This window comes from Onychostruthus taczanowskii, unplaced genomic scaffold (genome assembly GCF_017590055.1).
Source record: "Onychostruthus taczanowskii isolate IOZ18803 unplaced genomic scaffold, ASM1759005v1 scaffold10, whole genome shotgun sequence".
Lineage (NCBI taxonomy): Eukaryota > Metazoa > Chordata > Aves > Passeriformes > Passeridae > Onychostruthus > Onychostruthus taczanowskii.
Genome location: NW_024496526.1, coordinates 1,417,974 through 1,445,559, shown reverse-complemented (window position 1 = coordinate 1,445,559; position 27,586 = coordinate 1,417,974). Strand labels below are relative to the sequence as shown.

Genomic DNA, 27,586 nt, shown 5'->3' with positions numbered 1-27,586 from the left:
ATTCCTAAATGGCAAGTTCTTGTACAGCCAAAGATCAGGAGGCTGCCATAATTAATGAAAACCAAACGCCTTCTAATTGGAACCACTGCATTTTTATTTTGTACTATAAATAGAATTCCCCTCTATTCCCCATTCCCTTACACAAGTAAATGAAACATGTAGCTGCATGTAACTCCATCCAGGAAAACACCAGCACTAACAGCTTTTAACCACGAGTGAAGGAGCTGCCTGTGGGAGGCTCTCTGCCTTGGGTTCCCTTGCATGCTGTGCACAGCCCTTGTGTCTGGTGGTTCTGCCATCTCTTCATGTCCTTTTCCTTGACCTCTGGGGTGTGTGAATGCTCCTTCTGGATCAATGGCTGGTGCCATCAAAGTACATCTTCATTCTTCCCCAGCAGCACAGGCACAGAGGTGAACAAATGGTGGTGGTGAGTCTTGACGTGGTGATTCTGGGCTGAAACCTTGGTTTCCACAGAGCTGGTTTTCTCAGAGGACGAGCCCATCATTGAGTCAGTTGTCCGCAGTGGGACTGTCTGGCTTATCAACATGCAGCTGATGTAACCAGCTCCTGCTGGTCACCTCAGAGTCACCTGGACCTTCAGGGTCCTTCTCTCTCCTGACACGACTGCGTACATGACTATGTGAGTAGGAGCTGAGGAAACTGCAGGTTCTACTGAGTCTTTTGGACTTGAAGCACTTCACTGTCCTAAGGCTTTCTCTTGTTTTCTGGTAGGCAAGGAGGAAGAGGGGTTTCAGGAGGTTGGCAGATGTTTTCCACTACTGGTGGTGTTTTCTGCAGTGTGTGACAACAAGCGGAGTGGCTGCGTAGCATGGCCGGGGCAGAGGCTGTAGCAGTTTGGAAGACGCGAAGGAGGGTGAGGCTTTGCAGTGATCTGGATGTCTGCAAGGTGCTGCAGCTCTGACTGGCTGCTCTTGAAGTGAAGTTTCTAAAGTGGAGCGAGCGCTGTGTAATTGCTTCCGGACACCAAGACTGCCAGCTCCTGGATGGACATCTCCTTGTTGAGGTAACTGTCATACTGGGCCGTGGTGAGCCTCCCGCTCTTCAGGGCATCCTCAATGGAGAACTCCCTGCCAGACTTCCTGTCGAGGATCACAGACGATTCCCCGTTGGGACCCTTTATTGAGATCTCCTCCCAGTCACATTCCTGGCTCTTCAGTTTGACAAACAGGCTCCATTCAATGAGGCCAAACACGTGAGCTTCCTCTGGAGACATCTCTTTTCCTGTGTCGGGGTCAATGACCACGATGGAGCGCCTCAGGTGGTTCTCTCGTTGCTCCCTCTTGATAGCCACTGTCTTCAGGCGATTCTGGAGTTGCTCAATCTCTGCATCTTTTTCTCTGGATAACTGCTTCAGATCCTCTAACTCTCTTTCCAAAGCTTGGAACCTGGAGTCCAGGTTTATTCCACTGTCCACGTGGGTCATGTTTCTCAAATCCTGAGCTTCTGTTGCGGTGAGTTCAATCTCTGACTGCAGTCTTCTTGTTTCCATCAGTAGGTTCTGTTTCTCGAGGTGGAGCTTGTGGTTTTCCTCCCTTAACAAGTCTAGTTCCTTTGATGACTTGGAGTTGTTGAATTCCACCTCGGACAGCCTGGTTTCCAGGCGGTTGAGATCTGCATCCAGCTCCCTCTTGCGCCTACTTTCTTCCTCCAGGTTGCTCTTCAGCTTTTGAATCTCGTACTCCGTGTCTCCTTTGTCCACTTGGACACTCTCTGAAAAGACCACTTTCTCCTTGACCTCCATCTTCTCCAAAGAAAGGAGCTTCTTTCTCAGGGCTTCTAGCTCGGTTTGCAGGACTTGTCTGCGGTGCTTCTCTTCTTCTAACTCCAGCTTGAGGAGGGAGTGCTCCTTCTCCTGCTGGGGATCTTGCTGAAGGATTACTTTCTGTTTCACAGTCACTCGTTCTGTCGTTTCTCTTTCCTGTTCTTCCAGCTCGTTCAGCCGGATCCTGAGCCTTTGCACCTCCAGCTCGGCCTCTCTGCGGGCCTGTCTCTCCTTCTCCAGCTCCTCGAGCTGCCGCTCCAGCTCGGAGCGTCTCCTCTGCAGCTTGCGCAGCTCCTCACGGAGCCCGTCGATCTGCTTCAGTTCGCTCTCGATGCTCTGGGAGAAGGAGTTCACCTCAGCTTTCAAGGCAGGATCCTGCTCATACTTCACTACTTCCTGTTGGACCACCTTCTCCTTCACCTGGGAAAGTTCTTCCTCCTTCAGTCTTACTTTTTCTTCTTGGAGAAGTCGTTCCCTCTCCAGGTCAATGTGCTTCATTTGTTCGTCTGCCAGCTGCACTCGCAGCGACTCTACCTCCTCTCTGGTCTTGGGGTCTTCCCGAAACTGGAGGATTTCTTGAACAACTTCCTTCATTTGCACTTGAGGTTTGGTGTCTTTCAACGCTTGTATCTCTTGTTTCAGCTGGTAGATCTCCAGGTCAGCTCTTTCTATAGCTCCGGTCCTCTCTATTATTTCCTCCCGGAGTCGCTGTAGCTCCTTTTCGGTTTCTGGATCATTCTTGTACTTAATGACCTCCTTAATGACTTCTTTGACTTCTACCAGGGGCCCTCTGTTCTTGAGAGCAGCCAGTTCGTTCTGGCAGCTCTTCAGCTGTTCGTCCCCACCGCGGTACCTCCTCTCCTGCTCTACCAGCTCCAAGCGAAGGTTGGCAACTTCATTCTCAGCCTTGGGGTCTGGGCGCACAATCTCACGCACTTTCTCCTGAACAACCACCTTGGAGTTCTCCTCCTCCAGCAGCTGGATCTTCCTCAGCAGCTCAGCCTTTTCCCGCTCATTGGAACGGCCCTTGGACTTCTCATCTTCATACTGGCGCCGGAGCTCGTTCACCTCCCTCTCAATGGCCAGATCTTTCTCCACCTTCAGCACCTCCTTGACGGTGATTTTGCCTTCGGCGATGGCCCGTTCCTTCTCCAGACGCTTGAGCTTTTCCTGGAGGAAGCTGAGCTCTTCCTCATGCTTCTGCCGAAGGGCGCTCTCCCTCTCCTTGGTCTCCTGCAACATCCGGAATTCCATCTCCAGCTGGGGATCATTCTGCAGCTTCAGCACCTCCTTCTCCGTCACCTTCTCCTGCTCTTTGTTCTTCTCGCTGGACAGCACAGCAATTTGTTGGCGTAAGAGGATGACTTCACTCTCCCTGGTCCCTTCCTGCCTCCTGAGCTCTTCCAGTTCCTCTTTGAGCTTCAGGATTTCAGCAGCTTGAGCTTTATCTTGTTCAATCCTCAGCACCTCTTTCACTATGTACTCCTGCCCTCCTTCCCTCTTCTCGTGCTCCAGGACTCGCAGCCGGATCTTAAGAGCCTCCAGCTCATCCTGGAGCGCCTGGTTCTTGCGCTGCTCCTCTGCCAGGTTTTGCTGCAGTCTGTGGAAACTCTCTTCCAGCTGGGGGTCAGGCACCTTCTTCACCAGCTCTTTCTTCACCACAGTTTCTTGGGGTTTCTGATTTTGCAGGTGGACAATGTTGTTCTGAATGGCTTCAATCTCTGCCTCGAGCTGTTGCCGACGCTGAGTCTCATCCTCAAGCTCCTTCTTCAACTTCCAGACTTCTTCCACAGGCCTTACAGACTTTTTGGTCTGGGCAAAGTCTTGTGTCACCTGAATCTCTGGCTGCTGTTGTTGGCAAAAGGATCAAAAAAAATTAGTAAAAAAAATCCAGTTAATCACATTTTTGGTGCTTATCCTCACAGAATCACAGAATCATTTAGGTTGGAAAAAACCTTCAAGATCATTGAGTCCAACCTGTGACTGATTCCTACCTTGCCACCCAGCCCAGAGCACAGAGTGTTACATCCAGTTGTTCCTTGGAGACCTCCAGGAATAGTGGAACACATCCACCACGTCCCTGGGCAGCCCCTTCCATGGCCTGACCACCCTTTCAGTGAAGAAATTTCTCCTGATGTTTAACCTGACCCTCCCCTGGCACTTGAAGGTCTCCCTCTCCTCCTGTGCCTGTTCCCTGGGAGCAGAGCCTGACCCCTCCGGCTGTCCCCTCCTGTCAGGAGCTGTGCAGAGCCACAAGGTCCCCCTGAGCCTCCTTTTCTCCAGGCTGAGCCCCTTTCCCAGCTCCCTCAGCCCCTTCTGGTGCCCCAGCCCCTTCCCAGATCTGTTCCCTTCCCTGGACCCCCTCCAGCCCCTCAGTGTCCTTCTTGTTGTGATGAGCCCAGAACTGGACACAGAACTCAATGTGTCTCAGCAGGGCCAGCCCAGAGGGACAATCACTGTCCTGGTCCTGCTGGCCCCTCTTCCTGACCCAGGCCAGGAGATCGGTGCCTCCAGCAAAGCAACAGGAGGGAGTTGAGCTGTGGCAAATTCTGAGCAGGGAGCATTTGCAAATGGACCTCTGCGGGTTCCCAGCCTGAGAAATCCTTTCTGCAATGCCTGCTGCTGTCAGAACAAAGCTCTGAGCCACAAGGGACACTAATTCTGCCACAGTATGGCAAAAAGAGAGTTAAAAACTGTATGGAGCTTCCTAGGATGAGCGGGCAATGGGACTGGGGGTGGTCTGTGTGATTTAAGTGTCTGCTGATTAATGATTTAGGGAGATAAGACACCAACTAGACTTGTTCCCCCACATGTGCCATTCCCATGTGTCCTTGGGTCCTACATGTGTGTCCCTTCAGCATCACCTTGCTCCTCTGATCACTCACCTGCCTCAGGAGGCTCTGGGCAAACTCCAGGTTCTGCAGCCTCTGCTTGTTCACAGCATTCACTTCTGTGTATTTGGCTGCCAGAACAGCTTCCTGCAGAGCAAAAACGTGTTGGGAAGAGCTTGAGAAGGCCAGAAACAACAGGTCCTAAGCTGGTAGCTTCGGGTGCTCCTCAAAACCTGCAGCAGTGAACTGCCAAGTTTTGGGAGAGGGAGAGGGATTCTCATACACAGACACACTCATGGTCATACTGTGATTTTTTTCTACTCAAGATAAGCAAAAACAGGTGCAGTAAGAACCAGGTGAGGAAGAACCAGGTGAACTTTTGCCTGCCTCTATAGGCAGGGTGAGTTTGAGGCAGGTAGCAAACAGATCCTGTGTAAGTAAGTAGCTTGTGGCCTCATCTCACTCTTTCTATCTTTGGTGGTGAAATCTCTCTGAAAGTCTAGAGAAGGGAAAAACTTCCAGGTTTTTGGCTTTTCTCCTCCTTTTTCCCTTCCAAAGGTGTTAAATCCAGCATTTTGCCTCCCTCATTCTGGCCAGCCTAGTTCAAAAAATTTATGAAAAATCCCTTCCTCCTGATTCCCTACCCTTCCCTGTGGTCCCCTGTGGGACCGAGGTCCCGACAGTAAGTGTAGATGTTTGCAGACCCCCAATGGTCCTGTGAGCTGCCCTCTGCTTTGGCTCCCCTCTGGCCAGCCTTTGCTTACCTCCTCCTTCACTTTGGCAGCTGGGGACTGCAGCCTGGGCTTCTTGCTGGTGTAGCCATTCCGGCCGTTCTCCAGGTCCAGGATGGACCGCAGCTTCTCAGCCTCCAACTCGTAGTCCTGTGCAAAGACATTCCCAGGAGAAATGTGAAATTGCTGCATCCCCTTTACACACAGGCTCCTCCTCAGCTGCCCTAGCTTTAACAACTTCACCCCTTGACTTGTTTTTTGGGAAGACCACAAAACCCGACCCTCTGCTCTGGAGCCAGGCTGGCAGAGCTGGGGGTGCTCACCTGGAGAGGAGAAGGCTCCAGGGACACCTCAGAGCCCCTTGCAGGGCCTAAAGGGGCTCCAGAAGAGCTGGAGAGGGACTGGGGACAAGGCATGGAGGGACAGGACCCAGGGAATGGCTTCCACTGCCAGAGGGCAGGGTTGGATGGGATATTGGGAAGGAATTGTTCCCTGGCAGGGTGGGCAGGCCCTGGCACAGGGTGCCCAGAGCAGCTGTGGCTGCCCCTGGATCTCTGGCAGTGTCCAAGGCCAGGCTGGATGGGGCTTGGGATAACAGGAGGTGTCCCTGTCCATGGCAGGGGTGGAAGGAGATAGGCTTTAGGGTCTCTTCTAACCCAAATACTGTCTTTCTCTGTTCTCTCACAGGCAGAATTTCAGCCCTTACCTTCACTGCCTGCTGGTACTGCTGAGCTGTGGCAGAGACCTTCTGCACCTCCTGTTCCTTGCTTGCAATGTCACTGAGCAGTGCCTGGGTGCACAGAGATACAGGTCAGAGGCAACACAACATCCAAATGCATCCTTCAGCCTTTTTGGGAGTTACCATTAAAATCACAACCCTGAGAATTCCTCCTTGAGCCGCCCTGCTTTGTGTGAACAAGGCACAGGAGGACCATGGGACCTTAGAGCACAAGAATAAACCTAATAAACATTTATATTTTTTCGATTTGATGTTTAGGAGCTATCTAAGCTCTGTTTCTTTTAGTCTTGTTCCCTCTTCTCTCCCTGTGGAGCCCGGGGTGCTCTGGGAATTACCGCTTGGCTCTTGAGCTTCATCTCCACTTGCTGGATGTTGTCAGTCTCCTGGGGCTCGTAGTTGGGGATGTTGCACAGGAACTGGTTCACCTTGTCGTAGTTGGCACGGTAGTTGGAGTAGGCACTTTTTGCTTTCTGCAGGGTTTGCGTTCTGTGGGGGAAACCAGCTCAGCTTCAGTTCTGTCCCATCTCCTGTGCCTGCTGCAGACACCTCTTAACCCACCCCGCTTCCCCTGCTCCCCAAAGACATGGATTTGAGCCAGGTTGTTCTCTTGGCACCCCTGTTGCAAGAGAACCAATCCTTGCTTTCCCAGCTCTACCCAGCCAGCACATGCCAGCAACCTCTCCCTCTTCCTTCTCAGACCTCCCTGGAAGACCTTCTGCAACTCCTCCTTCCCAGGACCGTGGTGTGCCTCCTCCAGTTCCAGCATGCTTCCAACTCCACAGCAGCCATCCCTGCTCTGCTGCCCTGTGCTCTAACCTGTGGTCAATCTGCTTGCTGAGGTTGTTGAAGCGCTGGTTGAGCTTGTAGAGCTCTGCCTCCTGGCGCTCGATGTCGGGACAGTGCTCCTGGAACTTGCTGGCCAGGGTGTTGGAGCATGTCTTGGTCCTCTGCAGGTTCTGCTCGGCTTCACTGAGCAGGAACTTCTTGGACTGGAGCTCGCTGCCCATGGCCTGTGGGGAAAAAAGCAGGAGAGGGTGATTCTCTGAGGTTTCAAACTGTTGTCACCCACACTGACTCCAGTAACTGCACTGGAGCTGCAGCAGTGCCACCAGTTGTGGAAAAAAACAAGCTCAAGGCTTACACGGTTAGCAGAACCACCTGGTAAACCTGACAGGGAGAAAAGCTACCTCTTACTCCCTCCTTGACCTGCTGACCTTTAAAAGCCTCTTCATGCAAGGCTTAGGTCCTGTTCTTGCCAGTACAGCAACTGTGGAAGGAGCAGTGAAAGCTCTTCCATGTTAGTCTGAACTTGGGGTTTCATGGAAAAGCTGAAGGAGCACAGAAAATTCTGGCCTAGCCAGTTCTTGGTCTTTCTATAGCAGAAGAATTGCCAGTTTGGGTAATTTTTCCAAGCAATAACTGTTCTCAAAGCCTTGCCAGGCCCATCTTTCCAGTATCGGGCCACTGAGTTGCTTTTCCAGACCATTTTATCCTTCACTTTTCTAAGAATCACAGAAGGTTTTAGTTTGGAAAAAACTTAAAGCTCATCTCATCCCATCCCCTGCCATGGGCAAGGACACATTCCACTGTCCCAGGCGGCTCCAAGCCCCATCCAGCCTGGCCTTGGACACTTCCAGGGATCCAGGGGCAGCCACAGCTGCTCTGGGCACCCTGTGCCAGGGCCTCCCCACCCTCACAGAGCAGAATTTCTTCCTAATATGTAATTTAAATCTCTTAGTTTAAAGTCATTCCTCTTGTCCTGTCAGTATCTGCCCATGTAAAAAGTCTCTCTCCCTCTTACAAGCTCTAAGGACTCCTGGAGCTTTCTCTTCTCCAGGTGAACACCCCCAGCTCTCCCAGCCTGGCTCCAGAGCAGAGTTGCTCCAGCCCTGAGAGTGTTTTCCCTGGACAAGCTCCAACAGGTCCGTGTCTTTCTTGTGCTGAGGACTCCAGTCCTGGACACAGCCCTGCTGTGGGAGGGTCTCACAAGAGCAGTGTAGATAGGGAATCCATCTGCATTAGTGCTTTCATCAAATCACAAGACTTCAAGTGCGATTTGATTTGATTTGATTTGATTTGATTTGATTTGAGGATGGGAGGTGTTTGTGTCTGAAGCAGGTGGGGATCACTGCAGTCAAGGTGAGTTCTCACCCCCAGCTGGGGGAGGCCATCCTGTCACCAACAGATCCAAGCTTAGGAGTTGAGCAGGAATCACCACAGCTTTTGGAAAGTGTTTTTGCACGTGCAGCACACAAACAGGGCAGGAAACTCACCAGCAGCTCTTCCTTCTTCCTGTCCACCACCCTCAAGTCCTCTGGTACCGTGTCATCTATGACCAGCTTGTTCTCATAGGCTGACAGCAGGTCTCGGCCTTGCTGGAGGCTCCTCTCCAGGTTTGTGGCCACCTCAACTCTGCAAGGACACAAGGAAGGTGTTCAAGCACTCCTGCACCCTCCTCCTGCAGGATCCTGTCACTGTCATATTTTCTGAAAAATCCTTTTGCCAGGATTTTTCTCCTGAGAAGCCGAGAAGCCTCAGAAAAGAAATGTAAACAATAACTCTCTGATGGCTGTGGAATGTGGTCTGGAGATGGTTTACCAACAGGTGCATCTTTGATTGGTCTCATGTGAGTTGTTTTTACTTAATGACCAATCACAGCCAGCTGTGTCGGCCTCTCTGTCATGAGTTTTTATTATTCATTCCTCTCCTAGCCTTCTGATGAAATCCTTTCTTCTATTGTTTTAGTATAGCTTTAGTATAGCCCTTTTAAATATAATATAATATCATAATATAATAAATCAGCCTTCTAAGAAATAAGGAGTCAGATTCATCTCTTCCCTCATCCTGGGACCCGCAAACATGACAGATCCTGCCTTAGGTCAGGCTCAAGCTGGGATTAAAACCATGACTTACTTCTCCTGGGCAGCGCTGAGCAGCTGCACCACGCGCTCGTACTTCTTGTTGGTGTTCTCCACCTTGCTCCTCACCAGGGTCGCGCTGCCTGTGTTGGGCACGGACTCGATGAAGGCCTCGCACTCCTGGATCTTCCTCGTCTTCTCAGGCTCGATGCGCCGGACCTCGTTGGTGATGTTCTGCAGGAGGAACAAAGCCTTTAGAGCAGCTGAGCCAGGACCTGGCGGCTACAGAGGAGCCACACTTGGCTGTCCAGGGTGAGGAAGGAAGTCAGGGCTGAGATTTGTGTTTGGTAGAAGGTGCCTTCCAGCCCTGCAGGGCACAAAATGATATTTTTGGCTGACTTTCTTTTGACCTGTCTCTCCTTAGCAAGGAGACTCCAGCTGGGGAGGGGTTCCCAGCACTCCAGCTCTGTCAGGGACATGCTGGGTTCATCTGGGCCATTGGGCTCTGACAGATGAATCCTTGCCTGGCCATCAAAGTGCTGCAGGCAGTTGGGGCAATTTGCTTTCTCTTGTGGTGGCACCTGGATTTTGACACAGCCCTGGGCAAGTGATGTAACCAGGACCTGAACTTCCTCCTAAACCAAGGGAGGTTTGTGGCGTGGAGCTCGGTTTAATTAGGGGTCTGAAAAAGAGGAAAGAAGCTGGATGCTACTGGCACTGGAGCCTAGAGGAGCAGGTCCACAAGGAGAAATTGCCTCGGACCACAAGGGTTTTCCTGTTCCTCTCTGAGCTGGTGATAGTGGTGGCAAAGTTAACTGTGCTCAGATGATGGGCAGGACCAAAACCTGAGGGCTCTCTCCTCATCCTCACAGCCACCACCTACAGCCATCGCCTTTTTCCCATTTGACTGAGCTGGGCCAGAAGCAAGGCAAAGGTTTTGGGCTTCTGAGGCTGCTCAGAAGGCTGCTCCCCATCTCTACTGGAAGAAGCTGTGGAGCATCCCTCCACATCCCATTTCCAGGGCTCAGGGAGCACCCTAAGGACCCTCGGCTATGGAGAGCCCCACTGGGGACCCTTTGGGAGCACGGTCTCTGCCGGCACCATCCCTCAGCCCCACAGCCCCACCTTGAGATCCTTGGAGCGCTCGGTGCTGTCCTGCACTGCCCGGCTCTGCTCCAGCGGCGGCCGCAGGTTTGCTGTTATCGCTTTCTCCTGCTTGTCCAGGTCACTGTTGACTTTCTCCAGCCCTGCCAGGAGCTGGCGTCCCCGAACTGATGCAGCATCTGGACAACAAGAGGAGACCAGATTAAAGCTGGTTGGAGCTGGGTGTGGGCTCAGTCCCACCGGTGAGTGCCAAATCCTCATCCTGCTGCACTCCCTGAGCCTGGCCTGCTGTGACCACAGCCTGGCTGCTCTACCCCCCACCCAACCAGCACTGTTGTCCCCAGGACCCTTAGGAGATGGGAACATCCCCAAAAGATGCTCAACCACCTAAGTTCAAGCCTTTTTGTGCGCCAGGCTGCCCTCCAGCCCCACACCTCCAATGCTGTCTGCCTTCAGCCCCTCATAGCGCTGCTGGAGAACGTTCTTGCAGTTGTTGGTCTTCTCCTTCACGGCCACATAGTGCTTGGCAATTCTGCAGAACAGGACAGCAGGAGGTCAGTCAGACTCTGAGCCTCTCCATCACCCCGTTACCATCCCGGCGCTGCTCCAGCTCTGGAGGGATTGTGGGGGCTCCTCCTTCGAGGCAGCCATAAAGCTGGAGGGGGAAAAAGCACCCTCGCCCCATGCCGGGGTAGGGCAGCGTCTTCATTAGAACAGGGGAGAGGCAGCCAGGCAGGAACGTGCCTGAGGGAGGGGTGGGCAGCTCCCCGTGCCATAATGGCCCCCAGAGCAGGGGGAACCTGGGTGGCTCGGAGCCGGCCCCCCTTTGCCAGCTGGGATCTTGTGAGCAAGCAGGAAGGGGCAGGAATCCTTCGGGAGGAAGCCTGAGGCTTCGAGAAGGCACAGCTTCACTGTGGGAATCCCTGGGGCGCCAGAGCGGGGTGCAGCGCCGGTGGCAGGGCCCGGGGCTGGGGCAGGAGGGGCAGCGGCCGCTCCCGGCCAGGCTGGGGGCACGTACTGCTCTGCCAGGGCTATCGCTTCTGGGTCGGGCGGGGGGATCATGAAGCAGACCCCGGGGGCACTGATGGTGTCTCCTGCGCCGTCGGCCACTTCCCAAAGGTCGCCGCTGTTCCTGTGCAGGGTGTAGTGGGCTCCGCGGCTGATCTGGCCCTGGGGGACAGAACCGGTCACAGCAGCACGGCCGGAACCTGCCGGGGCAGCACCGGCACAGCCCCAAGCCCTGCTCCCGGCTCCTCCAGGAGCCTGCCCCTCGCCAGAAACTCATGTGCCTGCTCCTCCCTGCCCGCAGCCTGCAGGCACCGACCCGTGCCTCTTGCGACAGCCACGGCAAGCGAATTCCCACTCGGGCAGAGATGAGGAGGCGTTTCCAGGGCAGTGCCCTGCCTTTCCTTTTCGGGGAAGCAGGCAGCTGAGTTAGCTGGAGCTGCTGGCCCCTGTCCCACCCCTGCCGCTCCCGTGGTGGCTGCCGGCTCCGCTGTCCCATCCCTTTGGCCAGCCCTCAGCCCTCAGCCTGAGCCGGTGGGATGAGGGGATGCGGGCTGGGACCGCCCGGTGGCGGTGGGGCGTTCCTTTGGTCAGGAACACGCCGGGACACCAGCTCAGGGAGCGTGGGAATGTGACAGAGCTGTGCTGTCGCAACATCCCCAGGGTGTGTGAGCGGCAGCGAGGCTGCGTTTCCCCCAGACCCCTCCTGTTCCTCCGCTGAAAAACCTGCTCTTCCCACTGGGGCGAGGGCGACCTTTGCCTCGTTCCCTCTGCAGGAGCCACCACCACGGCTTGGGAAAACCTGCTCCTTCCCCCAGTGCCGCTTCCAGGGCCGTGCCCCCCGAGCAGACGGTGCCCCAGCAGCGCTGCCCGGGCTGGCCGTACCTGCTCGCCCTCGTACTCGCAGAGCGCCTCCACGGGGATGGGCTGCGGCGGCGGCTGCCGGCGGTACCGCAGGGGCAGCACCTGCTGGCTGCGCTCCTGCAGCGACTTCACCACGGCCTCGTACTTGTCCAGGGCCTTCTCCTGGTCCTGGCACGGGGCAACAACAAGGAACAGTAGGAAAACGGGAAGAACGAACTCCTAGGCTCTCACAGCCAGAGGGGAGCTCATTCCCACAGAAGCAGCCGGAGCAGAGACTGTGGCTGCTTCTGTGTGGAAGGCACCTCCTGCAGCCCCGTGTTCCTGTTCCAGGTGCTCCTGCACACTCCTGCCTCCTTCTGCAGCTGGCTGAGGGCTGGGGCCGTGCCCAGGGGGTGCCATGCCAGCGGACAGTGACAGGGCTCCCTGGTGCCCGGCCCACAGTGGCGTGGCTGTGTGCTGGTGGACAGCCCCACTCCCCGCTCTGATTGTGACCCTGTCACAAGGGTCTCCAGTAACTGCTCTATTTCTAGCCCTGAAGGTGAAGATCCCGAGATGCTGAGTGGAATGGAGCATACAGGAGGAGAGGGGACAGCTCTTGGGAAGAGCTATCAGCTGTCCCAGGACACCTGCATCAGCTGAGCCTGCTGCAGCATGCTCAGATTTGGGCTTGAATTTGGGCTTGGAATTAGGCTTAGGCTCGGGCTCAGGCCCAGCACAGCCCTTCTCAAGTGGGCAATCTCCAGCCCAGCTCACTGCAGCACAGCGAGTTCCACAACCTCCTCTGGCAGCAGGTCTAATTATGCTCCCACCCCTAACGAGTGCTAACTCAATGAGAGAACAAATAAAAACCAGCCCAGTGAGCAATTACGTTGCTAGGGGAGAGGCAATCTCTAGCCAGGGGGGAAGGAAGAGCTGGGGGAAGGCCGGGCCCGGAGAGGCAGCAGCAGGGCCCTGCTGCTCCCCACAGAGAAAGCTGGGCCAGGTGCCCACACGGGCGGGGACATCCCTGTGCCAGTGCCAGGGGGACAGTGGCTCCTGCTGCTGCCTCCCCTGCAGGGCTGCCTGCAGACACTCACATCCAGCTCCCGGAGGAGGGACTCCAGCTGGTATCTGTCCTTGAACTCCGGGCTGAATTTTTGGTCCAGGTCTGTATCCACCTTCTTCAAAAGCTCCTGAGCATCCTTGCTGTCCTTCTGAAACTACAGAGAGGGAAAGTTTCTTGTGAGAGAGGATCCTGCTGAAACATGGAGCAGACCCTGCATGGTCTTCACACAGCCACCAGGAGCTACTCTGGGCATCTGAACTCCTAGAATATGTGGAGAAAGGCCAGGGATCACTATTTCCCTTACTCAGGACATCAGATTGAGGGAAACAACAACCAGGAAGGAGCAGCTTATTCCATGCAGAGCTGTTAAGTCCCACCTTTCCCTGCCCTCACTTTTGTTTCACTGGGACAGCATCACCACGGTGTGTGGTGCCACCACTGCCAGCGCCAGCAGAAGGGAGAGCCAAGCCCTTCCACACACAAACCATCCCCTGGGGCAGCTGTTCTGGCAGATCCCCACAAAAGGCACTGCCTGGGCTGGGCACCACAGCTGAGCTTTGGCAGGAGACTCATCGAGTGGTGAACACGCCCAGGCTGTGGGAGAGGAATGCAGCCCGACCTGCTCCCCTGCAGAGCCTCCCTGGCTGTCAGATGCCATTTATCCAGCAGACATCTGTGGGCCCAGCTCAGCTGGGACACTCAGCCCCTGTGCCCGGCTCCCCGGGGGGCAGCTCAGCTTGTGGCAGCTGGGACTTCCTACATGGACCTGTTCTGCTTCCCAAAGGAGCGTGCAAGCTCTCCCCATGCCCTCTTTGGGGGTCAGGGATCCCTGCTGTCCTGGGGACAAGGAAGCTGACACCGACTGTGGCTCGTGACACTTCTGCTGGAGCAGAAGCTTTCTGCAAGTCATGCTTCGGCCAAGCAATCACTTGCCTTTGGTGCCTGAGCAATTATGACTTGTGTTCTCTCAGCTCAAGGTGCTCTCCTAGCCTTAAAACTCCTGCGTTTAGAGCACTCCATCTCTTCTACCCAGTTTCCAGAGTAGCAGGAATTTTTATATTCTAGGATCTCCTGCAACCCAGCACCCGCTCTCTGGGCTCCAACATGTCACTGCCCCCGGGGATGGGGTACCTTGTGGAAGTCCTCCATGAACTTCAGGTGGCTCTCCTCGCAGATCAGCAGGTTCAGGTACTCCTTCCAGTCAGCGTGCACAGCCTCAATGTGAGCCTGCAACACAAGGGTGGCAGGGGACATCAGCAGGACCCCCGTGGCAGGGGAAGCCTGAACTGCCCCAGCTGCATCCTGGGTGAGCAGCTCTTTGGCTGCCCCTGGAGCCACCCAGATGCTCTCAGGGGGAGCCCAGGCAAGGCTGTGTGCAGGTGGCACATCCTTGTGTCCATCCTCCCACCAAACAGGGAAGGGTTCCACCACAGTTTATCCTCTTTAGGTGGGCACAGGGTGATTGCCACAGGAATGAGGAAGATGGGAAGAGCTCCTTAGGTTTATCTTTCCTCCTCCTGTGGTGTTTACACATCTGCAAGTGAAGGAGGCTTTTTCCCCCTTGGCATCTCAGGAACTAAGGTCACGAGTGGTGTTGGCACTGGGTCCCACTCTGGAGAAGGGCTGGGTGAGTCGCCCATGCTCCAGGGTGGCTGGGACCCATCCCTGGTGCTCACCTCAATGGCATTCTTCCCAGGGTGGTTCTGGGCCAGCAGCTGATCCCCATCAGCGTGCAGCTTGTTGATGGCCTCCTCCTTCTCCTCCAGCTTCCGGTGGATGAAGTTCTGGATGGAGAGAGGTGAGATATTGATTCCCATGAAAGGGAGGTGACCCTGGCTGCAGTCTGGGGTTGAGCAGCTCCACAAGATAGTGTGCTGTTCCCCACTGCAGCTTTCACTTTTCCTTCCCTTGCAGATGTTGCTAAAGATGTGACTGCTGCCAAGCCAGCACTGGGATAAAGGACAGGAGGGTGAGGGAGCCATCCCTATGGTGGGGACGCTTCCCCATCACGTTATCTTTGGCAGAGGTAAGGATTAACCTCACTATCCCTGTACTATCAGCTGCACATCTCAAAGCCCTGCACAATGGGTTGGCAGAGACTGAGGCAGGGGAGAGGGACCATTTCCTGTCCCCATGCAGCTGCCCTGACCCCCTGCCCAGCTCCCCTTTGCCCAGCAGCAGCCGGAGCGCACAGACCTCGTACTGGCGGCGCCGGCTGGGGTAGTCCAAGTTGTGGTCGCTCCAGTCGTAATGGGTCCTGTCCTTGGCCTGCTGATCCAGCCAGTAGAGCTTGTTGGTGCAGCGCTGCATGTAATCCTGCAGCGAGTTCAGGTCCTGCTGCCGCTGCTGGGAGCCGGCCTGCGGAGGGGCACAGGGACAGCTCAGCCCAAAGCTCCTCCCTGTGCGTCCCCCAGGGCCACCCAACAAAGGACCCCTCCAGGAGGGCTGTTCCCCCAGGATCCCAGGGGCTCTTACCAGCAGCTTCTGGTATTTGGTTTGGAAGTCGCTCATATTTTCCTGGAGGAGGAGCAAAGGCAAGGGTTAGGAGCGGTGGCTGGAGAGCAGTGCCCTGACAGGGGCTCGAGGGTGCAGAGGGATGTGGGTTTAGGCTGGAGGGGGATGTGGTTTAGGGGATTTGCCTCATTGTAAAGCCAGAGCTGGCGTGCGACGCTGGGCTCTCTGGCTGGGAACGGATCTGGGCATCCACCCAAACCTGCTCTGGGCTGTAGCACCTTGGATGGTGGGACAGGGACACCCTTCCCTTCATCCATGGCTCAGGGCAGGGCTGACCCTCCAGGGCAGCAGGGAGAGGGGCAGGAGAGCTGACCTTGCTTCCTTCCTTGACGATGTGTGGCCCGATGGCCATGACCTCGTTGTGGAAGATGTTGTGCTCTTCTACTTGGCTGTTGACCAGCGGCAGGTCAGTCCCAAAGCCTTTGCTGCTCAGCGCATCCTGGGGTGCACAGAAGATGGGGTTAGCAATGGGGGGATGGGGGGAGGCTGCCAAGAGCTAGGAAGCTCCTCTTGGAGGTGGCCATGGAGCTGGCTTGGATGGGCTCCAGTGGCTGCAGAGTATGGATGCCCCAGGAGCGTGTGGGTGAAATCAGCTGTGCTGGAGGGCAGCCATGGGAAAACCAGTTTGGGGAGTTAAACCCTTCTCTGGCTGGAAGAGTGCAGGGAGTGGGATAAAATGAAAAATAAAGGCTGTGGAGTAGAGCCTAAAGCAGGTGGTGACTGAGGATGCTGAGGCCAGGAGCAGTGCCACAGCAGCCAGCCTTGTCCCACCACCTCTGCCCCTCCCCTGCCACCCAGCTGTTTGCAGCTCCCACTATGGAGCAGCTCCCACTATGGAGCTGCCCAGAAGTTTTCCAAGAGCCAGGTTCTCCATGGGGAGCTGCAGGAGTCCCTGCCCAGCTGGTGCTACTGGCCAGGCAATGACACTGGTGGCCCCTTGGTACCTGTTTCTCCTCGATCACTGTTGACCAGTTGACCTGGGGCTCGATGTGCTGCAGGGGGAAGTTGTAGATCTGCTCATGTTTCACACGCAGGTTTGCCACGCGTTCCTTCAGCTGCCGGATGCTGTGGGAAGGGAAAGGTGAGGGTGGGATGCAGGATGTGGGCATGGCTGGCATTCATATTGGTGGGAGTAGCTGATCCTCTCCAGGCCCCGTGGATGGTGGGCTTTGCTTAGGGGAGAGCCCAGGCAGGCTGGCAGCGGCTGTGCTGTGCAGTGCTGGGCAGGGAGAGGGCAGAGGTTCCTGTGCTCTGCCCTCTGCCAGGGGCTGCTCCTATGGCTGTGAGCTCAGGGCAGGCTGGACCTGGGGCCCAGTGTGGGGCACAGTGGGCAGATGCCACTTTGCCATGCTGCCATCATCTCACACTCCCCATTCCCAGGATGGTGCCCACACCCTAATGGGAGCTGGGATGCAGAGGAGCCCGTGGTGACCCCCCCACTGCAGGCAGCAGCTGAGCAGAGCCCTGGAGAGGCCTCCCCCTCATCCAAGGGCTCTGGGGACAGTGTCCCCGTGGCACTTACTCTTCTGTGATCATGTCCCCCTGGGGGTGCTTCATGTGCCGGGCCACGGCCGCGTCCCCGTCCAGCACGTAGAGCAGCTTGTCGGACTCGGAGAGTTTCTGTGCTGTCAGCTCCTTGTACTGTGCCAGCTGGCACGCCTTGATCTTGTGCAGGTCCTGAGCAGTGGGGACAGGAGGAAGGGTCAGCTCTGGGTGGCCAAGAGGTCATCCCAGCCCAGCCTTTCCTGGCACTGGAGAGGAGCAGGAGCTCTGCTGTCTCCCATCCTCCTGGGATGGATTTTACTTTCCCCTCTCCTGTCACAGGATCATGGAATGGTTTGGGTTGGAAGGGACCTTAAAGACCACCCAGCTTCAACTCCTTGCCACGGGCAGGGACACCTTCCACTTGATAAGGTTGCCCCAGTCTCAGCTGCTGGGGAAGGGCTGGGGAGCTGCATCACCTCGGGATGCATCCTTTGGGACCAGGATGGTTCAGGCCTCTCCTCCTCCACACCAGCTCCCTGCTGGAATGCACACCCCCACTCTGCACAGTCCTGCCCCCTGGGTAGGGGGGAATTTGGGGGGGCCTTGTTGCCTGGAACACCCTCCCACCCTCTTCCCACAAGCAGGAGGGACCCCAATAACCCTTAAATGACCCTTGCAAATCATCACAATCCAGGTACCAATGCAGGGCTGGGCAGCCACCCCCACCTGCCTAGGAGAGGAGGGGAGAGCCCAGGAAGTGCCAAGGGCTGGGGCAGGAGGCAGAGGGGAGAGCCAGTGAGTGTGGGACCGTGCCTTGCTTACATTTTGCATTCGGGAGTCGGTCTCCACGATGTTTTTCTCCACCTGGTCAGCATTTTTCTGCAGGCGCTCGATGAGCTCGGTCAGCTCTTTGCTGGAGATGCTGGGGAGAGAAGTGGGGGGGGTCTCATCACCCCACAGAGGCAGCCACAGCTCCCAGGGTGCCCGGGGGTGCCGTGACCCCGGGGGTGGCCGGGGGCCAGCCCAGCCTGCCAGGCACTGCAGCTGTGTGTGACTCACTGCTGCCTTCCAGCTCTTTCCAAAATACTCGGCCAGTGGGCCAGGAGGGGGTGGGGGGTGGCTGGAAACGGGAGCGATGCCTGAGCCTCCCTCGGCTTCGGAGCAGGAAAGAAAACAGCTCTTTGCAGGGACAGGGAGAGAATCACAGAGTATCTTCAGCTGGAAGAGACTCACGAGGATCATCAGCTCCTGGCCCTGCACAGACACCCCAACAATCCCACCCTGCCTGAGTAAGGGGGGTCCGGTGTGAAATAGTGGAGCTGGAGCAGCAGGGAGGCCCTGGCCCCATGCCCAGAGGGCAAGTGGCCCCTTGGAGGCTGTTGCCCGTGGGCAGCCCCTGCCTGCAGCCCTGCTCTGCCCCTCTGTGCTCTGCAAGGGGTTATTCACACTTTAAACCTGGGAAGAGATGGGGTCACGCACGTTGCATCTCTTGCGGTGCTGGGCACTGGTTTTGCTCCCAGGGTGACACTGGCCAGGCTGGCAGGGTGCAGGGCCTGCCCAAATATTCCCATCCAAGTGCAGGGACGGCAGAGCTGGAGCAGAGGCAGAACAACCCGTGACGCAGCCTCTGCATCGCTGGGGTTATTTTAAACATTTCGTCTCGTGTCTGTCACTTTGGCTGCAAGGAGAGGCTGCAGCGTGCCAGGGCCAGCTCCAGGGGCGTGCCAGGCACTGCCCACAGCTCTCCCACCCCTGACCAGCGGCAGGAGCAGGGTGTGCCCCCCAATTCCCTGCAGCCACAGGGAGCTGAGGCTGCTGGCAAGGCTGGGGTGCCCCAGGTGTGCTGCTTTGCCATCTGGGCTGGCTCAATCCAGTCCCAACCACCTTCACATGAGTCTTAATGACCTTGTTATCTGGTGGCAGAGCTAATCTTTTTGTGGCACTTGGAAGTGTCAACTGCTGCTGGGGCAGCTGGAGAGGACGAGTGGGGCTGGCTGGGGGAGCAGCAGCATCCCAGCAGGGCTGGCTCATGGCACAGAGAGTTCCTGCATCCCCAGGCAGAATCATGGAATTGTAAAGGCTGGAAAACTCTCTAAGTACATCGAGTCCACCCATTCCCCCAGCACTGCCAATGCCACCCACCACTGAACCATGTCCCCAAGTGCCACATCCACACAGCTTTTAAATCCCTTCAGGAACAGTGACCCTGTCACTGCCCTGGGCAGCTGTGCCAGTGCCTGACCACCTTTTCTATGAAGGAATTTTCCCAATATCCAACCTAAACCTCCCCTGGCACAACCTGAGGCTGTTTCCCCTTGTCCTGTCCCTGTTCCCTGGGAGCACAGCCCGACCCACCCCCCCCCCCGAGCTGTCCCCTCCTGTCAGGGGTTGTGCAGAGCCACAAGGTCCCCCTGAGCCTCCTTTTCTCCAGGCTGAGCCCCTTTCCAGCTCCCTCAGCCTCTCCTGGTGCTCCAGCCCCTTCCCAGCTCTGTTTCCCTCTCTGGACACTCTCCAGCCCCTCAGTGTGGGGAGGGCCCAGACCTGACCCCAGGATTGGTGCTGCAGCTCCCCCAGGACTCCAGTGCTGAATTTCAGGACCTGTTCCTGCCTGCCCCGTGTGCTGTCGCTTCAGTGCAGCAGAACAAACCCAAACCCTAGCTCTGGGCTTGTTCCTCCCTACCTCAAAGCTGCCCCAGGCTGCAGGAGCCTTGTGGCATCCAACAGCTCTAGAAAAGTTCACACTTCCCTGGGAAGTTCTGCTATGGGCATGGTTTACACTGATTTTTTTCTTTTTATAGAAGCTGCATCATCAGGCTGGTACTCAGAGGTTTGTGCCTGTCACTGTGCCTGCTGCCTGCCTGGCACCTCCTGCACCAGCAGCAATGAACCCAGTGGGCATTCCTGGGCAGAGGAGACAAGGAAGGGGTCTTTGGGAGTCGTGGTTGCAGTAATTCCAGGGGTGATTCTCATTCTGTGTTCAATAATCACAGCTGGAGGGTGCAGGGTGCACGGGGAGATGGGATGTGGCTGGCTGGCTCCTGCTCCAGTGGTAGAAGCAGCTCCTCAAAATCCACTTTGGGGTTTCTTCCAACCTTCACCATCCCACAGAAAGCAGGGCAGAAGTCAGGTGCAGTCAGTGGTTTGGAGCGGGTGACTGAAATGTGCCGCGCGTGTTTGGGTCTCTTCGGGTGATGGTTGCTCAGAGCTGGCACCTCCTGCATCCTGGCAGAGCTTGTGGCCACCAAGGAGCCTTCCTCGCCTCCCACCCATGCATTGGAGGCCACCTGAGCTTGGAGGGTGAGAGAGGTTCATCATCCAGGTGGGAGCTTGGGATGCTCGCTGTGGGGGCTGGACTGGCACTGAGCTGGGGACCAGCTGGAAGCTCTTGCTGGCTCCTGTCCCTGTGCCCTGCCTTGGTCTCAGTGACTCCAGCAAGTCCAAGGATGGATCTTCAGGGTTTCAGCATGGATAGGAAAACCATTCTAAACCCCAGGAGAAGTCTGAGCTTTTTCTAGTTCTAGTTTTGACTGAAACCTCTAAATTGCAGGGAGGAAATAAACCTAAGGCAGGGATTTTTTGGATGCATGGCTGTGGCTGAGGCTGCTGACCTGGAGAGCTGAGCTGGAGCCTCAGCACAGCCTTTTGCTCACTTTGCATCAGCAAAACTGATCTCAGGTGCTGGAAGCAGCGAGTGCAGCACCCAGCCCTGACCCTCCCCCTCGCTGCCCAGCCACTCTGGGGTGAGGATGAGCCCCTGGTCCCCTTCCCTCTGCTCCTCTCTCAGGCTGGAGCCACAAGCTCTCCTCATCCCTGTCATCACCTGTGCCCTGCCAGCCCCTTCCCAAGCTGGGGGTGCTGCCCCTGGATCCCCCTCCCACCTCCTGCCCTCAATGACTCTGAGAACCCAGGGCTGGGGCAGAGTCACCCTCCAGCCCCGTGGCACCTGGGGACAGTGACATCCCTTCTCCATCACTGGAGCAGGTGAGGGGCTGGGGAGGGCAGAGAAGGGCCATTCACTGTGTTGGAGGATGGTTTGCCTGGTGATCCAGAAACTGCAGTGTCTGGGTGAGCAGGGCACAGAAATTCAGCCTTGCTCAGAGCAGGCAAGGACGTGCTGGGAGGTGCTGTGGGCATGGCTGGGCTCTCCTGACACACCAGAGGAGCTGTTTGCTCTCTCCACCTCTGTGGTTTATGTGAGAGTCACCAGCTGAGGCTGTGGGACAGGGAACTCTCATAAAAGCTCCCATGGGAGCTGCACCTCAAACTGCAGTGTTGGGGAGCTGCTCCTGTGCTGCCCTGAGCTCAGCTGTGCTCCACCCAGCCCAGTGCTGCTGGAAATGCAGGGATAACAAGAGTGCAGGAATAAACAGAAATAAGAGAGAATGGGAAACTCTCGTGTGAGATCTCTCTTATTTGTGTATTTATTTCTCCACACTTGTCACTTTGGTGCCACTTCATCAACCAGCTTGGACATCACTGATGTGAGAACATCAGGCCTGTTAATTATGATCAGGCCTGTTAATTACCCACCTGTCCCTGCCACGGCTGGGGCTGTGTGGATAAATCAGAGCAGGAGCACAGTCCCTGCATCTAGCTGGATGTCAAACAGGGAAAGCTGAAGTCTGGCTGGGGTCTCCATGCCAGGAGATGGAGGAGTTTGGCTTTGTCTGCTGTGAGGGGGAAGATGCTGGAGTGTCAGGAAAAGGAGGAATGGCTCCCACTGCCAGAGGGCAGGGATGGATGGGATACTGGGAAAAGATTCTTCCCTGGCAGAGTGGGCAGGCCCTGGCACAGGGTGCCCAGAGCAGCTGTGGCTGCCCCTGGATCCCTGGCAGTGCCCAAGGCCAGGCTGGATGGGGCTTGGAGCAGCCTGGGATGGTGGAAAGTGTCCCTGCCATGGCAGGGGTGGGATGAGATGAGCTTTAAGCTCCCTTACAACCCAACCTATTCCATGATTCTGTGCAGGAGAAGCACAAATGGATGGGCAAAGCAGTGAGGAAGCCTTAACTATCCCAGGAAAAGTGTGTGGATGGGATTGAGAGGACATGATTCCTTTGGGAAGCTGCCAGGAAGAGCCATGGATGTACCCAGGCTTTGGAGCAGAGCTGCTGGCAGGAGATGCCAGGGCCAAAAAGCAGGCTGGGGGATGGCTGGAGCATGGAGCAGAGCTGGGGAGGGAGGGAGGGAGAAGGGCAGGATTTGGCCAGAGCCCAGCTGGGATGGGCAGCACACACGAGACTGAGCAGAGCCAGGAGCGAAGGTGCCCAGGGCACAGCCCCTGTGAGGCTGCAGCACGGGGGGAATGCAGAGCTGTTCTGCTGGAATAGATAAGGCTTTGTTTGAGAGATGAAAAAAAAAATAAATAAAAGCCTGGAAAAACTGGCTTTGCCATTTCTGGAGAACTTTAACATTCTCTGGTCAGGAAGGAAAAAATGATCTCTCTCATGGAAAGCTGTGCTCAGCAGAAGAATTGATTTTTGTCAGTGCCATGGCCTGGCTGGGGTGAAGGACCCCGGGTCATTCCCATGGGGAATGGGAGCTGGTGTTGGGGTTTCTCCCAGCTGGGGGACCAGGAGGAAGCAGCTGCACCCTGGCAGACAGCACTTCATCCATGTACCACAATTCTGCCCTCAAGACCTTGCTTTCAGTGGGGTTCAGGTGTTCCTCAAGGCTATGGGGGGATTTTTAGGGTTCAGGTTTTTCTTTCTTCTGTTTTCTTAGGGTTTTGGGGATTTTTCTTAGTATTTTAGTTGGGGTATTTTTATTAAGAGAGGTTCTCAACAGACAAATATGTTGATAATTATTGTAATGTGAAAACTTTGCTGCTAAAAACTGGATTTTCCTCTATTCCTTTTTCTCTTCTCATTAGGTTTCATCCTCACTGGTAAGAGCAGGTTTTGGAGCAAACCTCCCTGAGATCAGTTTCTCCAGGATGTGCAAAGGCCTTGTGCTTGCTGGCAGGTGGTAGAAAATCCCTTTGATTTCTCAAGTTTCCTTTTTTCCAAACAAGGAGACTGTTTCCTTACTCCCTCCAAGGGAGGATGTTCAGACTCTCCTGAGTTTTGACCACTCCAGCTGACCGAGTTCCCTGGCCAGGCTCCTGCTGGGAATTTGTCCCATGAGCCTGATCCTTGCTGGGAGGGTTAAGGGAAGGGACAGGGAATTATCCCTGTCCTGCTCAGGGATGCTGCTCTCCTGTCAGGAAACCTTCCCATCCCAGAGGCTTCTCCTGGTGGGATGGCTTGGCCAGGGCCAGGGGAGCTGGGTGAGGATGGGGTCTGACCCCACCACTGGGACAATCAGCAGAGCAGGCAGTGCCCACCCACTGCTGCTCTCGGTTCCATCCCCGTTCAGTGTCCATTTACAGAGGTTCCATAGAAAGCTCTCCCATGCCAGCCCTGCTGCTGGAGGAATTAAACTGAATGAATCCTCCAGAAGGCCACAGCACAGAGCTATAAATGTCCTTAAAGCTCCCCCAGCCATAGCTCCCACTGCATGAAATTCTCTCTTGCTGCTTTTAATGACGCTGGAGTGAAACTGTGGCAGGGTAGAGAGTGCAAGGGCTGGGCTCTGGCTAAGGCAGTTCAGGTTTGGGAGAGATTAGGATCTGGCTGAAAACTCAGAGCAGACTTCTGTCAAGCTGCCCACGTCAGGGTGTAGCTGGACAGCAGGGTTGCTGTGCTCAGCCCAGCCTGTTCCAGTTGTATTTATCTTCCCTCGTAGCAATGGTGATATTTCATTGTAATCTGCATGGAAATGAGGGCAGAAACGGGGCGGGCGAAGGGAGGCTCGCCCTCAGCCCTGAGCAGCTCCTGACTCACCTGCTGACTCCAGCCCTTCCAAACAGCCCCTGGAAACGGGTGCCAGCCCTGCAGACAGAGCTGTCCCAGTGCCTGCACCCCCTCCTACCTGGGGAGTGACACTGCTGAGCTGGGGATTCTCCTGGGTGGGTGCTCTCACCCTGAGGACCCCGAGGATGAACAACTTTCCTGATGGCAGGAGGGAGAGTTTCAGCAGCAGCTGTGAAGGCTGAACTGGTTTTTATAATAAAATTATCAAATGGTTTGAATTAGATGGGCAGGGGACAGCTTTCACTATCCCAGGTTGCTCCAAGCTCTGTCCAGCCTGGCCCTGGGCACTTCAGTGAGGGCATCTCCCTCACTGCCTTCTACCTGCCAAGCCTGGACTATCAAAAGAAGAAGAGGCCAACCTCCTGAGTTCTAAGCACAGCAAGTGTTTGAGGAACGTGGTGTGGAAGGAGGCTGATGATTTTCGCCACGCTGTGGCTCTGCTCAAGGCCTGTGCCTTCCCTTCCAGGGACACACATCCATGTGACAAGGCAGTGGTCACGGCTGAATTCCCAGGGCCTTCCCGCTCACAGGGATGAGAGCAGAATAAAGCAATCAAGTCCATGAGACTAAAGAGACGTCACCATCCTCCTCCAGGATCCCCAGCCAGGGCAGGGAGATGCCCAGGGCAGGATGGGGATGGCTACTGAGCCTGGAGGCCTCGAGCCCAGGCAGATCACAGAGCTGCAGCAGGTATTCCTAAGGAGAGACCTGGACCCTGTGCTGCTGGATCTTGAGGGCCACTTTGGGGTTGGGACAGGGTGGCTGTCACATCCAGGGGACAAAGAGTTGTTCATGGGGAGGCTGCAGCCCCTGGCTTGGGTGCCAGTGCTGTTCATGGAGGTGTTCCCATCCCGGGCAGGCTTTGTCCCGAGGCTGAGGAAGCCACCAAGGCTCCCACGGCTCCTCTCCAGGCTCTGTCCTGCCGCTGGACGATGCTCCCCGGGCAGCCCCTGCCTCCCTCAGCTGAGCCCGTGGCGCTGGCTCCCGGGGCTGGCAGGACACGCTCCGGTGCCCCTCTCTCTTGCCAAACCGGTGCTGGGTTCTCGCCCTGTCCCTCGGTGCTTTGAAGGCTCGGTCACGGGCAGCGCCCTGTCCCCGCGCCCTGCCCGGGGCGCAGCCCCCCGCGGGACGGGGCCGCGCTCCGCGGTGTCGAAATCCCGGTCCCTGCTGACGGCGGGGGCGGGCGGTTGATTTTAGGAGTGTTGCTCTGTTTTCCTGGCAGCAGAGCGGGGCGGGAGCCGCCTGGGAGCCTGGCAGTGCCTGGAGCAGGGGACGGGGCAGCAGCTCCTCGCTTCTTCGCAATCCTCCTCCAGCAAGTTGTTCAACCGGTCGGGCACCGGCTTCCCCATCTTGATGGTGGGGCTGTTTCCACACGGTGGGAGTGTTCCCTGGATTCACAGATGTTTGTAAACTCCAAGGCAGGAATTAACAAATTGGGGCTAATAAGCACAGCTCTCCCCGAGGTGTGCACGGACAGCCGGGGCGCAAGGAGGGAGGGAGGGAGGGAGGCAGGGTGGCCCCGGGCACAGCCCTGCGCTGCTTCCTCAGCCACCACCAGCCAGAAAAACAGAGGTTTCAGCCCGGCCCGCAGCCTCCGGAGGTGCTCTGGCACCTGCCCAGGGCCGCTGGGCTGCAGGCAGGGCGGCGGAGGAAGCTTCTTCCTTCCTGCGCCGATCCGCGGCGGATGGAGAGAGCACGGGGCACCCAGGGCTGGAGCAGCGTGGAGAGCCCGGCCACAGCCCCGCGGTGGCACCCCGCACAGCCCAGCTCTGTCTCCTCCTGCTTCACAGCATCCTGACGCTGCCGGGGTCCCGAGCTGCCGGCCCCGCTGCGGGGTTCTCGCTTTCCAGCCGCCCAGTGACTCCCCCGAAGCTCAAAATGCCTGGCTATTGGCACCGTCCCTCGCCCGGGGAGCGCCGCGGCCACCGGGGAGGTGCGGAGCCTCCGAGGGCTCCGTGCCACCCCCGTCTCCTCCTGCCTGCCCTCCCCGGGGCAGGATCTGGCAGCAGAGCCGTGCCCCGGGCTTCGGGAGCCTGGGCGGCCCTGCCGAGCCAGCCGGGCTGCCGGGGGAGCCTTGCCCGGGGCTGGAGCTGGAGCCTCGGCTCCAGGAGAGGGAGCTCAGCGATCCCCGGTGCCAGGGCAGCAGCGGGCAGAGCTCCCCCTCCCACCGCCACAGCCCCGCTCCCGTGGGCAGGGAGCCGCCGGGGCTCCCCTGCTTGGGACATGTGGCGCCTTGTGGGCTGACTGGTCCCTCTCGCGTCCTCGAAGCCCCTCAGCCCCTGCAGCAGCTCCCCAGCTTCCTTCCCGAAGGAGGATTTTTGGGAGAGGGCGGCTGCTCGGACTCCACCAGGCAGGACTGGTGCCGGTGGAGAGGAATGGAAGGGGATGAACAGCCACGGGCTGGGATCATGAATCCTTGAATCACTCAAAATCCTGGAGCACTCCACATGCTCCAGAGCCCCTGCAGCTCCTCTGGGAAACACAGGACACTTTTCTGAGTTAACCCTAACATCCACCTCTGTGGAAAAATATCCCGGCGCCGGCAGGGGCTGGGGACTGTCCACCGTCCAGCCCAGGGAGGCTGAGCCTTCCTGCGGAGGGATTTTTACACCTTTTCTCTTTTATCAGTGACCTTTCACAGGGTGCATTCAACACCCTGCTTTTTTTTTTTTTTTTTTTTTTTTTACCCAACCACTACAACAGAAACGCGTCCCCACCCCGTCGGAGGGAGCCGAGGAAACGACGATGGACCAAAACCTTGGTCCGGAGGGAACAGGGGCGAAGATGGAGAACAAGCAGACTATTTTCCCCTAAGATGTGACCCAGTAGACAGCTGGGAAGAGAAGGAACCTGCTCGCTGGAGCCGCTGCGATGGGAGGGGAGCTGGGAGACGCAACCTCTGTGCCCACAGCCGGCGCAGGAGACGGACCCAGCTCGGGGAGGAGCTGACACTTCCCGGGGGGGCCAAACACCCGAGTTCCCACACGGTTCTCAGGGGCTCTACCAGCACTCAGAGGGTGCCCGCTCCTCGAGCATGTCACACTTGAGGGTTCCTCACCTCGGGAATGCCCACTCCTCGGGGGGTGCCCACACTTAAGGGTGCCCACATCTCGGTGGCGCCCACACCTGCAGGGGTACCCGCTCCTTGGGAGGTGCCGACACTTCGCAGTTCCACACCTCGGGGGTTCTCACACTCGAGAGTGTCCACACCTGGGGGATTCCCATTCCTCGGGGATTCCCACTTCTCGCGGGGGGGTTCCCACTCCTCGGGGGAGATCAGCTCCGCGGAGCCCCGGCGCGGAGGGGGGGGGATGCTGCGGGACGGGATCCCCGGGATGGCGGCTCTGCTCGTCCCGGGAGGAGCGGGACTGCCCGAGGCCGGGTCACTCACCTTTTCTTCTGCACGGAGGGGCTGTATTTCCCTTTGTTGCGTTTCCTGAAGAGCGAGTGCATCGCGTCCCCGCACGGCGCCCGCCGCGCTCCTGCCCGTCCCCGCCGCCCGCAGCCTCTGCGCCGCCACCGGGCCGGGCCCCGCCGGGAGGCGGGACGGGGCTGCGCCGCCTCTGCCTCCTCCTGCCTCCTCCCGCTCCTGCCGCCGCCGCCCGGCCCGCCCCTCCCACCCCGCAGCATCCTCCCCTGGCTTTGGGGCGCCCCTGGAAGGGTCCCGGCAGGGTTGGAGCCCCCCGATGTGCAGGCCCAGCCTGACACCCCCAGGAGCCGGGCACGGGTGATCCCCGGCGCAGCGGGGCCGGGATGGGCACAGAGGGGCAGTCACG

General features: G+C 57.1%; 2 protein-coding genes across 2 annotated transcripts in view; one reads left to right on the top strand and one right to left on the bottom strand.

Annotated features, from left to right (window-relative positions):
- The window catches only part of UBN1 (ubinuclein 1), a 33,366-nt gene extending 27,201 nt beyond the window's left edge, over positions 1-6,165 (top strand). Inside the window, exon 18 of the mRNA XM_041403362.1 lies at positions 6,033-6,165. Coding sequence (XP_041259296.1) covers positions 6,033-6,076 — 44 coding nt within the window. The 3' untranslated portion in view covers positions 6,077-6,165. The remainder of the gene's footprint in view (positions 1-6,032) is intronic.
- On the bottom strand, positions 74-27,334 carry PPL (periplakin). The gene is made up of 22 exons (XM_041403327.1): positions 27,202-27,334; positions 17,782-17,881; positions 16,997-17,151; positions 16,419-16,539; positions 15,788-15,913; positions 15,436-15,477; positions 15,157-15,318; positions 14,637-14,744; positions 14,092-14,187; positions 12,992-13,114; positions 11,937-12,083; positions 11,065-11,216; positions 10,481-10,578; positions 10,068-10,225; positions 8,998-9,176; positions 8,358-8,496; positions 6,901-7,094; positions 6,420-6,570; positions 6,052-6,135; positions 5,379-5,495; positions 4,669-4,761; positions 74-3,631 (listed from the first exon to the last, which is right to left on the bottom strand). Exons 1-22 carry the CDS (start codon positions 27,261-27,263, stop codon positions 947-949), a joined length of 5,292 nt encoding a protein of 1,763 aa, XP_041259261.1. The 5' UTR covers positions 27,264-27,334; the 3' UTR covers positions 74-946.
- Positions 27,335-27,586: the final 252 nt, after the last annotated feature.